Source organism: Podarcis filfolensis, assembly GCF_964270895.1.
Source record: "Podarcis filfolensis genome assembly, chromosome: 14".
NCBI classification, from domain to species: Eukaryota; Metazoa; Chordata; class Lepidosauria; order Squamata; family Lacertidae; genus Podarcis; species Podarcis filfolensis.
In genome coordinates, this window is record NC_139616.1 from 28,479,360 (window position 1) to 28,494,388 (window position 15,029).

The following is a 15,029-nucleotide window of genomic DNA, read 5'->3' on the forward strand; positions in this document are numbered from 1 at the left end:
GGTTGCTCATATAGGGATGTCTGCGGAGGGCACCACCCTTGTTCTGGAAAGACATCCCAAAATATGATATGATAGCCATGTTCAAATATATAAAAGGATGTCACATAGAGGAGGGAGAAAGGTTGTTTTCTGCTGCTCCAGAGAAGCGGACACGGAGCAATGGTTCCAAACTACAAGAAAGAAGATTCCACCTAAACATTAGGAAGAACTTCCTGACAGTAAGAGCTGTTCGACAGTGGAATTTGCTGCCAAGGAGTGTGGTGGAGTCTCCTTTGGAGGTCTTTAAGCAGAGGCTTGACAACCATATGTCAGGAGTGCTCTGATGGTGTTTCCTGCTTGGCAGGGGGTTGGACTCAATGGCCCTTGTGGTCTCTTCCAACTCTATGATTCTATGATTCTATGGTGCTCAGAGGGGCAAAGACCTTTGGAGGCCCTATGCCATGAAAAGATTTTGGTGCCCCCACATATATCTAATTCAAAATATAAACAATAATAAACTGTAAAATAAAATTTTACTTTTTGAAATGAAATGAAAACTACAGTAAGATGGAAAGTAATGTTTATTTTTGCATAGTTGTAGAAATGATGTTTGTGTTCAGCTGCACCATATGGTCCAAGGGGAAATTCCTATGGTGTCCTCCTTCCCTTGATGCCCTAAGCCCATGCTTATTTTTCTTAATGGTTAATCCAGCCCTGGGCAGAGAGACTAGGCTGAGCACAGGAGATGCTGTTACACCCAGCAGGACCACGCATCTCTGTGGATTTATGGCTGATGATGGTGCAAACGTCACATTAAAGATTCATATTGATTTTCAATTGTATTTTATTGCTCCTTTTCATAGAACCAGAGAATTGCAGAGTTGGGAAAGTCCCCAAGGGTCATCTAGTCCAACCTACTGCAATTAATTATCTCTGAGATTGTAATGCAATAAAAATACCCTTTGAATTCTATGGAACTGGACCTTCGGAGCCCAGTTTGGTTCAGGCTCCTGTGGCTTCCAAGGTTGAGGCTGCTCCCCAGCCCTGAAGGAATGCCCAGCTGCGAGGCCACGTGGAAAGCCGTCACAACGGCACTTTGACCTCCAGCCAGTGTTTTTGCTTTTTTTTATTAATGCCACGTCAGACTCAACTAGAACCGGAAATCCCCTTAGGGTCTCAGTGCCAATGCCAGGCTGCCAACCCCAGAGCACTTTTAAAAAGAGAGAGAGAAGTGGTCAAGTCTGTGGCTGTGGGATGCTCTGTAGTCCACAGGAAGGTATCTGAGTTTCGTGGAAGGCTTGACATGCAAGCTCTATTGAAAGTTCTGTTGGCTGTTTTGCTTCAACAGGTCAGCTGCAAAGGGCTCTCTGGATCCGTGCGCTGGCCTCTCTGGGCCCCAAGGAGACCATCATCTCGGCAACGCTGGGTCCTTCCTGAAATGGACAGGGAGGTTACTCCAGAAAGGGAGGGGGAACCTTGACAACTGGAAAGGAACACCTCCCTACTTGAAAACAAAAGCTCCTGAAGCTTTGTGGGAGCTAGAGTCTGAGAGGCCTCCATTACAGCACTCCCTCTTCCATATTCATACCACAATTCCATTGACGGAGTGCTCTACAACCTTTCTAGCAGCAGTACCACCTGAGTAAATGGTCTCTTTTTTTTTTTTTTTAATTAAATATTTATTGGTATTTTCAAAAAGCACACAACAAACAAAAACAAAAAGAAAGTAAACAAAATATTCGAAACTAAACAAAAAAAATAGAAAAAACACATACAGTTTCTGATACTTATTTTCCTCAACCTTGTTTCTCAGACCTCCTCACACCTCCCCTTCTTGTATTCCAATTTAAATTGTCAATTCAGCAAGTCCTTAACTTATTTCTTCACCTTAACTTAAACATTTATTCTAACATACTGTTATTTTACTTTACTTCTTTTTTCCATTTCCTCCATTTATTTTTAACAGCCTTATTCTCACTTAGTTTAAAAAAAAAAAGAAAAAAAAACCAATTTCACCTTATTAAAATTACACATCAATACTTATACCTCATTAATTTATTCTTGAACCTTTTTCCTAAGGTCGACCAAAATTTCCCTTCCACGGTTTACCCAATTTCCTTACCACTAACAAAATATAAAACAAACAAAGCAATGCAAATTATCCTTATGTACCCTTTGGATTCCCAACCTCCACCCACCCTTCTCCCGGTTCCAGTCCCCAACCAATATCCATCAGTCTTTATATTATTTATTTAGCCTGGAGATCTCAGGTCCGAGGCCCTTATGTCTCTCTCAGTTCCTTTCTGCCGGTCTCTTTGATAGACCTTGATGTTAAGCCCCAGGTCTCGGAGGGGCTCCGGCCCAACAGAATCGGTGTTGCTTCTAGCCAGTCCTCCATACTTAAAAGCAAAAGCAAAGCCTATGGGGTATTCCAACTCTTGTTTCGAATTTCTTTCTAATCCAAATGTCCCCACAGCTCCAGCTTCCACCTTCAACAAATTTATAATCCTCAGGTCTTCAGATCTCCTCAAAAGAGGATCTCTCCATTTTCCAAATTCCCAATCAAACCAGGCTTTCCGCATCCAGTTTTTATTGTCCTTTTTTATCATCATGTCAGGCCTCATATTGTAGCTCTCCTTTGACTCCTGCAAACCTCCATCTCCTCCTTCGTTTTCTTCAAAAAGAACATATTGCTCCATCGTGTCTACGCTTTCGGTTTCATTTATTTGTTCAGTTGAATAGGCTTCCTGTTTCAAATCCTTATCAGACTCCAAGCTGTTGTTTACTGTCCAGTGTAATAGCGCTACCTCTGTAGACAAAGCATCGTACTCATCTTGTAAGTTTCCCAAGAGAACCAGTGCTCTGTCCAATTCTGCTTGGAATTTAGACACTCCAGCCATTTTTGTAATGTAGTATCCTTGTTACCCCTCTAGGGGGATTTAATTCCTTGATCTTCCTTTCAGCTCAAAAACCAAAAGTCCAGTTATTTTGTATCAACCTTATTTTCAACAAGTTATCCCGAATAAACCAGCAAAAACAGCAGAAACAATGTTCTCTTTTTCCAGCTGACAACTAGCTGACTAGCAGCTCACTTGACAGCTGTCAAAATCTTCCATGCAACAGGCTTTCTCATCGGACGTTCCCGGGTCTAGGGGGGGGTGTAGTTTCAGCTCCCAAAATTCTTTTTATCCTCCAGAATATCCTCTTATAATGTCCAAACCGTGAGGTCAGGATCTTTAGTTAAAAAAAAACAAGAAACAGATTCTCTCGACCTTAGCTGCCCAGTCCTTTGCTTTAAGTTGTTTACAAAGAGGGGGGGGGTGGACTTCCTTTTTAGCCCCTTCCCGCTCGTTCCAAATCCAAAATAATAAATTTTTTAAAGTTCCAATCTCCGTATTACTCACGGGTTGATGTTTTAGGATCCAATCACTCTTAGAAGAAGTTGGCGCTCTCTGTCAATGGCTTGCGGCTTCACTCCGTAGACGAGGGAGTACTCTCAGCACCACGCCTTACCCTGCCTCCGTTCCGAAGCCTTTAAAAAGGCTCCGTCGCGGATTGGGGGGGCGCAAATGGTGCCCGCCGAGTCTCTGTGTTCACAGGCATCCGTGCCTGTGATTTTAAGGGTCCCCGCTTCGCCGCAGCGGCCAGACCCAGACGCTACGGAGCCGATTCCCTCCGGAGCTCGGAGGGAATCCGCCATTAAACAGTGGCACCAACCCGGAAGTCCCACCTGAGTAAATGGTCTCAGCCCAATATACCTGAAGGGACGTCTCCACCTCCATCGTTCAGCCCGGACACTGAGGTCCAGCTCTGAGGGCCCTCTGGCGGTTCCCTCACTGCAAGTAGTGAACTTACAGGGAACCAGGCATAGGGCCTTCTTGGTGGTGGCGCCCACCCTGTGGAACACCCTCGCACCAGATGTCAAGGAAATAAACAAGTATCTGACTTTTAGACGACATCTGAAGGCAGCTTCCTATGATTTCAGCACTGCCCAATAAATGGAATAACATTTAAAAAAACTGGCAACCTGTATTAGGTGTTTAGCTGGCATCTTCATGTTGCTATTCAGGTGCCAAGTAAAGACTTGCTGATCAAGGCATGCCTCGGGGTGTGGGGAGGGCTCACAGAATCACAGAGTTAGAAGGGACCCAGAGGATCGTCTAGTCCAATCCCCTGCAATGCAGGAATATGCAGCTGTCCCTGAATGGAGATCGAACCTGCAACTTTGGCGTTCTCAGCACCATGCTCTAACCAACTGAGCTATCCATCCTTATTCTTGGTTTTATTCTAGCTCTAGCTTGACCTGTGGGTTTTTGCTCATATTTTTTCATTATTAATTGTCAGGAATGGCCCATCCGTGTTAACTGGTTTCACGTGTTTTTATTGTTACAAGCCACTGGTTTGCTGAAAATGAGGTACAAATAATTTTAGGTCAGCCTTTGTCAATTTGGTGCCCTCTATGTTTTGGACTACAACTCCCATCGGCCCCAACATGATTTGGCTAGGGCTGATGGGAGTTGTAGTCCAAAATACCTCACGTCTATCAGGATGGCTCTTTTGATTACAGTGGTACCTCGGGTTACATACGCTTTAGGTTACATACGCTTTAGGTTACAGACTCCGCTAACCCAGAAATAGTGCTTCAGGTTAATAACTTTGCTTCAGGTTAAGAACAGAAATCGTGCTCCGGCAGTGCAGCAGCAGCAGGAGGCCCCATTAGCTAAAGTGGTGCTTCAGGTTAAGAACAGTTTCAGGTTAAGAACGGACCTCCGGAACGAATTAAGTACTTATCCCGAGGTACCACTGTATTTTAAAGAGATATAGCAACTACCACTGAGGTCCATTAGCAGAGCCAAGCCAGCTATTGGCTTTCAAAGCAGAGCAATTCAGATGATGAGATTTGGGAAGTGGGGACCTGGGAAATTTACCTTCTGGCCACTGAGGGCCAAGCGGAGAAGCCTCATCATGCCACTGTACTGGGTCCCACTTATCTGCTCTTGCAGCCGCCTCAGGTCTTTGCCCAGCTCCTCTGGGGTCAGAGCAGCCACCGGCTGTTCCAGCAACCTTTGGGAAGAGAAGAAGAAAAAAGGATATTTAAACTCGTTTTTCTAAACTGTGGCTCAGTTTTCACTTGGAAAAGCTACTGCCAAGTGATTTATCGTATCCATTTTGCAGGGCAGGTTGTTTCACTTGCAGAAGACCCTTCATGTGGCAAGAGTCATAGCATTGTAGAATTGGAAGGGACCACAAGGGTCATCTAGTCCAACCCCCTGCAATGGGGCTCAAAAGTGGGGGAATCTTTTGCCCAACGTGGGGCTCAAACCCACAACCCTGAGATTAAGAGTTTCATACTCTACCAGCTGAGATAATGTAAGGTTCTACTGTTTATTTACCATATGAGGGAGACCGGCTGAAAACAAGCACTTACTTCAGCATGGAAAGTACCTGCTGTCACTCAGGTGAGGAGGAAGGTGAAGGAGGCCAGACCTCTAGGTGGCTGCAACATCCCAGTGGGTAAAAAAACAACAACAGGCAAGGTCCAGGGCAACTCACCTGAGAACCAGCCTTCCTATTTTGTCTGCCTCTGCTGAAATGGCTTGCAGCTCCTCGTGAGGCACGGATGGCCGGATCCACAAGAAAGAATACTTGGGTGACACCAAGTCCTTGAGGCGGCTTATGTGACCCTGGGGAGGAAGGACCACTGAGGATCAGAGAGACAGGCAGATCAGTTCCCCTGGCTGGAGCCCCCACCCCAACACCACATCTCTCCCTGCCCCACGGCACCTTCTTACCTTCAAGTTGAAGAGTTTCCAGCTAGGAAACATATATAACATGAAGTTCACCTGGCACCTTCATTATACACCTTTAGGTGCCAGGCAAAAGTGTTCCTTTTTAACCAGGCCTTTGGTTGATCTGTTTGACATCCTATAGCCTTCTAAAATGTGGCTCTTTTCTGGGTGTGTGTTGTTGGGTTGTTGTTTTTATTCTGATTATACAGTGGTACCTCTAGTTACGAACTTAATTATTTCCGGAGGTCCGTTCTTAACCTGAAACTGTTCTTAACAAGAGGCACGCTTTTGCTAATGGAGCCTCTTGCTGCTGCTGCGCCGCCAGCACAAATTTTCCGTTCTCATCCTGGGGCAAAGTTCTCAACTCGAGGTAACTCTTCCAGGTTAGTGGAGTTTGTAACCTGAAGCATTTGTAACCTGAGGCATTTGTAACTTGAGGTACAACTGTATATGTTGTGATCTTTTCTGTGGACTGCCCTGAGATCTCCGGGTATAAGGCGGTATATAAACTCAATTAATAATAATAAATAATAGTAATAGTATTTCTTATGCAAATATTGAGGCACCCAGTCACTCAGTGCCACCAGTGTATGGAAATCATCTGGCTCATTTAAGCCTGTGTTATTTCATAATGATGAAACTCACAGGTGGAGGACACTGTTATTTTATATATCATTATTATTTGTAAAGGAAATCTATGTCTGAGTTAACACTTTGTTATCCCTTTGGAGACATGCTGTATCTTTTGTGCTTCCAGGGTTTGACGCTTTGTTTTTTTGTTTTTTTTAAATAAATTTTTATTAATTTTCCAACATATATTAAAACACAATACAACTGACAATACATAAACAAACAAACAAACAAACATATAAACACGTATAATTTCATAGCCTCTTTTCCTTAAACCTTGTTTCAACGACTTCCCCATACCTCCCTTTTCTGCATCCCTGTTTTAAACTTTTCCAGCAACCCCTAATTTCCAGGATGTGACGCTTTGTGGTGTTAAAATTTAAGACCTTTGTTTTCTTTCCTTTCGTTATGTTGGCAGTTTATTTAAAAACAAAAAAAAACCACAAGAAAGCAAAGAGGCAGGTGCACTTGTGCACAGACACACACACCCTCTTTGCCTGACTTACCATTCTAAGCAGCAGCACCTGCTCCACGTAGCCCTTCTCAAGGACCTCCCGGTCTACCACCTGGCTCCCGTAGGTCTCCTCCACAGAGGCCTGCACCTCTGCCACCAGCTCTTGCCGTTGCAGGTCATCTTCAATCCGACGGGTCAGGTGGATCCTGTGCACACACACACACACAACATAGCATCATACAACTGAAGAGTTGGAAAGGACCCTGAGGTGCATTTAATCCATTTCCCTGCAGTACTAGAATATGCAGCTAGAATATCCACATGGGTATCGAACCTGCAGCCTCAACAGTGTCAGCAGCATGCTTTAACCGGCTGAGCTATAAGGAGTGGGATGACCTTTTAGGGATACACTTCCTCAGTTTCTCAGCAATGCCTGTTTGCACCCTATGTGACATCTTGCTTTTTCTTCCCTGAATGCAGCCTGACTTCAAGGAGGAGGCAGAAGAGACCCCTGAGCTGTAGGGAGACTGGGCTCCAAGGAAGGGAACAGGGAAGGGGACCAAAAGGTGATGCTCAGCAGATGCAGACCTCCCCACAGGGGATAAACAGCCCGCAGATCAACAGCCAACCAGGAAATGCATGGAAGCTGGTGCTACCCCGCCCCTCTGGTTCCTCCACCTGTTGAACTCAGACAGCTTCTCAAGATCCAGCAGAGCCGAGTGCCTTTCGATCCTGCTCACGTTGAACTCCTCAATCAGCTCCTTCAACGTCCTGCCCATCCGGTTATCTGCAAATGAAACCAAGAGGTCCGATTAGATTTTGATTAGATTAATTAAAATCTCAAACAAGAATGGAAATGTGTAGAAGAATACATGACAAAAACATGCTCCAACAAGAATTTATTGATATGTATAGGGCGCTGTGGGTTAAACCACAGAGCCTAGGACTTGCCGATCAGAAGCTTGGCGGTTCGAATCCCAGCGATGGGGTGAGCTCCCGTTGCTCAGTCCCTGCTCCTGCCAACCTAGCAGTTCAAAAGCACGTCAAAGTGCAAGCAGATAAATAGGTACTGCTCTGGTGGGAAGGTAAACGGCGTTTCCGTGCGCTGCTATGGTTCGCCAGAAGCGGCTTTGTCATGCTGGCCACATGACCCGGAAGCTGTACGCCGGCTCCCTCGGCCAATAAAGCGAGATGAGCGCCGCAACCCCAGAGTCGGTCACGACTGGACCTAATGGTCAGGGGTCCCCTTTAATTTAATTAATTCATCAACATTGATGATAATTATTTCCACCTTTAGCACCAGCCTGCAGCTCCCTTGCCCAGGTAATCCAACTGTACCCCATTTTGGGACCCACTGGAATCGATGGCATACAACTCTAGGATTCCAGCGATGGGCTAAGCAGAAAATGTCCCAGGAGGCCTCAGGAAGCCCAGGGACTACCTACTAAGAAGGGACCAGCTCCAGGAGAGACTCCACTGAACACAGTCATTTGCCAAGACAAGGTGGAAAAGCGGGACACCCATAATTTTATAAGCAGGATTCAAATACAAGCAGAGAATTCACACCAGCTGAGCCAGCCTGCTGGGGTGTTGAGGGCTACGGCCTCATTACCTGCAAATCCAGAGCCACAATTTGTCATGATGTCCAGCAGGGCTTCGGGCAACCAGCCATCCTGCGCAAGCTGCTCCACAAAGATGTCCCCCTGCCTCTTGGAAAGCTTGCTGCCGTCTTTGTTCAGGAGCAGCGGGAGGTGGCCAAATTGAGGTGGGTCCCAGCCAAAGGCCCTGTAGAGGAGGAGGTGCTTGGAGGTGGAGATGAGCCACTCTGCTCCCCGAAGGACATGGCTGATCCCCATGACGTGGTCATCCACCACGTTGGCCAGGTGGTAGGTGGGGAAGCCATCGCTCTTCAGGATCACCGGATCCCCTTCGACACTGGCGACAACGTGCTTGCTCCAGCCGTGGATCAGGTCGCAGAAGGGTTCTGAGTTCTCCTCCAGGCGGAAGCGCATGACAGAGTCAGCGCCCTGAGACACCTTCTCGGCCACCTGCTTGGGGCTCAGGTGGCGGCACCTGTTGTCATATCTATAAGGAGAGGGGCAGGGTTAGGAATCACATCGGAAGCAGCAGCAGCAGCAGCAAAGGAAGGCTTCATCTGTAACCTAAGCTGCTGGTTCTCATTCAACTGAATCAACACAAAACTCTAAAGCTTTGAGAAACCCAGAATCCCAGCTGACCGGACCACCCTGCCTTTGATGGACGCAGGAAACATGTCTCCAGAACTTGTACTTTTACAGGGGTTGCACATTGGCACTTTGGAACTCCCTGCCTGTTGATTTTTTTATTATTCATTTGCAGTATTTATAGCCCACAGTATTTTCAATCCCGGAGTGGGGAACAAAGCAATGAAAATAAGGAAAAACAACGTATAAAAGTCACAAAAACAGGTACAATAAACGACTAAGGTAAACAAGGAAAATTACAGGAACGAAAAGCCTGTATTTCCAATTTAACCAAATACCTAGGTAAAAACAAGCAAATCATTCAAGCAGATTTATTTCAAACAGAGCCAGTGTGGTGTAGTGGTTAGTGTGTTGGACTAAGACCTGGGCGGCTGGGGTTCAAATCCCCACTCAGCCATGCAGCTCAATGGGGGGGGGGGGGAGCCTGGGCCAGTCACTGCCTCTCAGCCTGGCCTACCTCACTGTCTGTAAGGATAAAAAGAGGAAAGGGAAAATCATGTATGCCACCTTAAGCTCCTTGAAGGAAAGGTGGGATATAAACATAAGAAAAAGAAAAAAGAAGGCAAACAGATGGTCTTAGCGATAGTTCCCATCCCCTTTTCAATTATGGCTGCTGACTCTGTCCCTCTCTGTCTCTCCCACAAAGAGAACCTGTACTCTGTGGCTTTTGACTTAACACATTTTGCCCCCGCCCCCAAATCCTCCAAGTTCTCACTCTGAGCAGGATAAATTGTTGCCCACAAGCAGCCATAGCAAAAGATCTCCCAAGCCCTTCTCCACAGTAGCAACAGAGCAATGAACATATACTAAGGAAATTTGGGGAGGGGGCGTCAGACCACAGCTAGTGTTTCTCTCTCCTTTTAGATTCACAGAATTAGTCCAACTCCTTGCAATGCATTAGCCAAAGGTCCTTGCTCTATTGTTCCAGATACTGCTGGAGATTGAGAAACAGGCCCCTGAAGCCGATAAGCCTGATAAGGCAAATACTGGCCTTTCCCGGCCATCAAGGCCATCCCTGAGTGTAAGCATGCTGGATCAAGGCCAGAAGTCCACAGAGCCCCACACGGACAATTCCTTGGACTCACCCAGCCCTGCCTCCTGATTCCCCATCAGCCAAATGTCAGCCCCCATCCCACCCGCATTCAGGACTCTCCTTGGAAGAACGCAGAATTGTCAAAGGCAGAGAGACGTGTAGCAATCCTGCGGCGGAGCAGGACCCAGGTTGCGTCAGCAGCCATGCAGAGAGCACACCCAGGTCTAACCTCCACCTGATCCTTACCGCGGCGTCTGCCGGTTCCTCAGAGCCTCTTTCTTCAGCAGCTCCAGGCGCTGGGGGGTGCAAAAGCAGCGGTAGGCAGCCCCCTTCTCCAGAAGCAGCTCTGCAGCTTCCCTGTATAGGCTGAGTCGCTGGGATTGCTGATAGGGGGCTGCTGGGCCGCCCCGGCGAGGACTCTCCTCGGGTGGGATGCCTGCAAGGGGAGGCAGGGGACAGCTCTTCAGAAGCAACCAAAAGCAAAGGGATCCCAAATGTGGTCCATCCTGCCCTCCCGTGGACCACTTGGAAATTGCCGAGGATGGGCAAGAGCTGCAGCCGCCAGGCGCAAGGTGTGCCATCCACTCGCCTGCCATTTTGTCACCCCCCTCAGTCATGACACCCAGGGCGGACTGCACCCACCGCACCCCCCTTCCTACACCTCTGGGGGAACTTGAGTGCAAGTTTAGAAAAGTGCAGACAGAGATAGGCTTACAGTGACTCAGATCATTTAAATCCCAGAGAGGCTTGAAGTCCCCACATCCCATAATCACATGATGATTTTATCAGGTGAAGGGGGGTGACTCATTATCTGCTCCTCTGATTTTAAATAAATCCTCATTCCCAGGTCACTTAAATCCCAGGTAACTGGACTGTGCTGCAGCCCAGTGGTCAATACACACATTTTCCCCTTTTAAACAAGGCTTTTCTGATGGAAATGCATGTAGCAAGAGTTAGAGGAAGATAGCCAGTACAGTGGTACCTCGGGTTAAGTACTTAATTTGCTCCGGAGGTCTGTTCTTAACCTGAAACTGTTCTTAACCTGAAGCACCACTTTAGCTAATGGGGCCTCCTGCTGCCGCCACGCCGCTGGAGCACGATTTCTGTTCTTATCCTGAAGCACTATTTCTAGTTTAGCGGAGTCTGTAACCTGAAGCGTATGTAACCTGAAGCATATGTAACCTGAAGCGTATGTAACCTGAGGTACCACTGTAGTATAAAAGGGCAGGCAATCTTGTGGGCACCCCAGTGACAAAAGCATCAAGAAGTAGGCAGGTGAGTTAGGCACCTGTGAGAGTGCAGCCTTAGGGCAAGGAGGCCAGAGCAATCAACCCTCTCCCTTTTTGGATCTTGCAAATCCCAACTTTCCAAATAGAAAAACTATAACAAAGAAAATGCACATTATGCAGGTGGAAAAATCAAGTGTGGGAGGGAGCCATCCAATTACTGAACACAGAGTGTCAGATGTACAACTCTTTGCTTGCTGGACAGAAGTCACATGTGTCTAAAGTGTGGTGGATAACTCACCACCAGCAAATAAATTTGTTTCCTTGATGCCAAGGCAGCTGACTTGGAGATTGTGTTTTGCTTCGTTTTTTTGAAAGTAAGCAAGGAAACAAGGAGAGGGGAGTCTGAACCCCTTTCTATGAGGTTAAGCATCAGGGAGGGTAGATAACTTGCTGAGAGTGATGGGGCAGCTGTCCTGTTCTCCAAGGTGGTTTATGATGATGCTGGGAAAGAAAAGCGGGGGTGGCGAGAGGAGGGGGCTGGAATATTTTCTATTTCCCCACTCCCTGGATAAGACAGAAAAACCAAGAACAAAGAGACCTACATTGGCTCCCAGTACGTTTCCGAGCACCATCCAAAATGCTGGTGCTGACCTTTAAAACCCTAAACGGCCTTGGCCCTGTATACCTGAAGAAGCATCTCCACCCCCATCATCCAGCCTGGACACCGAGATCCAGCTCCGAGGGCCCTCACTGGGAGAAGTGAAGTTCCAAGGAGCCAGGCAGAGGGCCTTCTCGGTAGTGGCACCCACCCTGTGGAACGCCCTCCCATCAGATGTCAAGAAGATAACTAACTATACAACCTTGGGAAGACATCTGAAGGTAGCCGTGCATAGGGAAGTTTTAAAATGTTTATTGCAACCCAGTCAGATGGGCGGGGTATAAATAATAAAATTGTTATTATTATTCTTGAGGATCTGATCATCTTGCACTGCTTCCCTGAGGAAACCTGGCAAAGGATGCAACCTCACACACTGTTTGGTCCCTGTGATAGAGCCTGAACTGCATACATGTGTGGGGAAGCAGAATTACCTGCCCATTCCAGCATATCTTCTATGCCTTCAGCAGCCCCGGGCACCACCCGGCTTTGGTCTGTGTCCTCCAGTCTGAGGATGAAACTCCCTTGGTGTTTCTTGGCAAAAATGTAGTTATACAAAGCAGTCCGCAGGCCACCTAGGTGGAGGAACCCTGCACAGCACGTAGAAAAGGAAGAACAGGGTGCATGAGGCACAACTCTGGTGCTATAATCAGAGGCTGTTTTTGCTGTTCTAGCTGAAAAGAGAACCTCCACATCAAGAGTCATTCCACTTCCAAATACATGAGCAGAAGAGAAATGAATGGTTTGAAATGTGCAAGCAGTTGAAAACTATCTTCCTTCTCAAAATAATATTAGAATTCAGGCTGGCTGGTTCAGAACATGCAATGCATATCACAGCCCCAAGAGAAAGAGGCAACCATTTACTTAGTTAACTTTTAAAAGAGGAATAGGCAAAAGTAGGGAGAAAAGGTGTGCTGAGGGATGTTAACAATGACAGCTGAAATGAAACTCCGTGTTCAAGAGCAGTCTACCTCTGATTAACAAAGGAAGGCACCTTTATGAGCTTCCCAGAAACATGCACTTGGCCTTTTTTGGATGCAGCTGTGATGGAATAGAATTTCCACCTTCTGCAACCAGCACTGTTATGATGGCATTGCAAGGCAAACTATATTGAGATCACTAGGTTGGGGAAGGCTGAATAAGTTAAGTTTTTGGTCTGATCCATGCACCTGGGCAATTCTTGTGCTATCCCCACATATCCAACTTCACCTGGGTTCAGGGACCTTCAACCACAAGGGTAAGCAAACTTCAGGCTTCCATGATCTACTCTGATTTCTACTGAGACACCTTTGACAACCCCTTTGTTTTTGTTCATCCCACACCAAGGGCATAACAGCAGCATCTCAGCTCCAAGGACAGTAATAAAAACCAAGAGGCATTCAATTAGGCCTGCACAACTCATGATTCATGAAGCTGACTAGATCCCACCATTGGTAGTTACTTATATATAACTCAATGAGCAAGTGTGTAGCGGTCAGAGGCCTAGGATCTTGGGAGACCACATTTTTTTAATAACTAAGTTGTTTTTAATATAGTTTGAATGCTGTAACCCATCCTGGGACCTTAAGTGTGAAGGGAAGGTAAAAAAATTAATTGATACCTATTAATACTTGTTATATGGCTATGCATAATCATTTAGACATAGCGTGGTTCCCATTTATAGCCAACAATAGTGTATTACACAAACCTCCAATGACTCATGCATTGCTATGGAATGGGTTATTTGCCTTTCTTTCCCTGATGGGTTCTCTTAAACCTGTTTCAGACTATCCCTTTGTTGTGGCACAGTTACAGCTGCGGGGTTTGTTCTCTTTTTATTTCTCTGCACATCCTATTGACTGTTTACAGCTGTAGTTTCAGCAAACCAGCAAACACGTATTTTAAAAAATATGATAATAATATCCGATTTGGCGAATCGCTTTTGCAAACTGCCCGGGAAGGCAGCACGAAAGCACCCGAAAAACCCTAATCATGTCAGGCAGCGGCCCAAGGAAGTCCCCACGGCTTCGGCAGCAAGGCGAGGAGCTCCGCGTGGCTCCGGGGCAGCTCACCTGTGGGGCTGGGCGCGAACCTCACCCGCACGCCAGACCCCCGGATTGCGCCTCGCAAGGCATCCCCCACCGCTGCAGCGCCCAGTCCCATGACAGCGGCGGCGGTAGCGGCCTCCCACCTGTAGACTCAACAGGCAGCGGCAGAAGCGCACGTGGTCTAACATAAGACCCCGCCCTCCGCGCCCCATTGGCTACATCCTGTCGGTCATTCAGTTTCCGACAGGAACAAGGGGCGGAGCCAGACTTAAAGAAACAGCGTCCTCGCTGCGGCCGCAGAAATGGGGCAACGCCGAAGTGGGACCAAATACTATCAGTTTTACTTTTTATTTTTTTAATTATTTTAAATTTTTAATAGTATCTTTATTTTTCTATTCTATATTAAGGGGAGGAAGAGAGGGTGGATTTATTTTTTATATACACATTATTTTTGCGGGGTTTTTTGGCTAGTAGAACCTGGATCAAGCTGTTCCAATCAATTTATTCTTTATATACGTGTGTGTGTATTTATATTATTTATTTCATAAAATGTGTACACTGCTTGATTGTGAAAAAAAAAACCTCTTCAAGCTGTTTACAAAAATAAGAAACAATAAAGTATATGAAACAATAAAATTATCAATAAGACAAGTTAGCAACAATAATCTCGAACTTTAGTATATGCCGGCACAGCAAATTAGCTAGAAGGCTGACCATTGGTGTCGCCTTTAGCTCCATTTATTGGCTGCCTGGTCCTGTGTTCTCCTGCTCCACTGAGGCTCTTTTGAGGCGTGTTGAGAACTTGGCTTTTGATAGTGCTGTTTTTATTAGCTGTATTGTAATACACGTATTTTTAATATTGTTTTAATTCTGTCAGAGTTTAATTACTTTTCAATGGTTGTCTTATATATATATTTAGCTTTTTTTGTATTTTATCTGCGTTGTTTTTATTTGTGGAAGCCATCCTGAGTCGCCTTATGGGGTAAAAGC

At 46.3% G+C, this 15,029-nt stretch overlaps 1 protein-coding gene across 1 annotated transcript; it reads right to left on the reverse strand.

The window, feature by feature from the left end:
* Nucleotides 1-542: 542 nt before the first annotated feature.
* On the reverse strand, nt 543-14,260 carry EARS2 (glutamyl-tRNA synthetase 2, mitochondrial). The gene is made up of 9 exons (XM_083584624.1): nt 14,064-14,260; nt 12,447-12,602; nt 10,375-10,564; nt 8,465-8,937; nt 7,531-7,639; nt 6,905-7,058; nt 5,533-5,663; nt 4,908-5,043; nt 543-1,412 (listed from the first exon to the last, which is right to left on the reverse strand). Exons 1-9 carry the CDS (start codon nt 14,152-14,154, stop codon nt 1,329-1,331), a joined length of 1,524 nt encoding a protein of 507 aa, XP_083440750.1. The 5' UTR covers nt 14,155-14,260; the 3' UTR covers nt 543-1,328.
* Between the last annotated feature and the right edge of the window lie 769 nt (nt 14,261-15,029).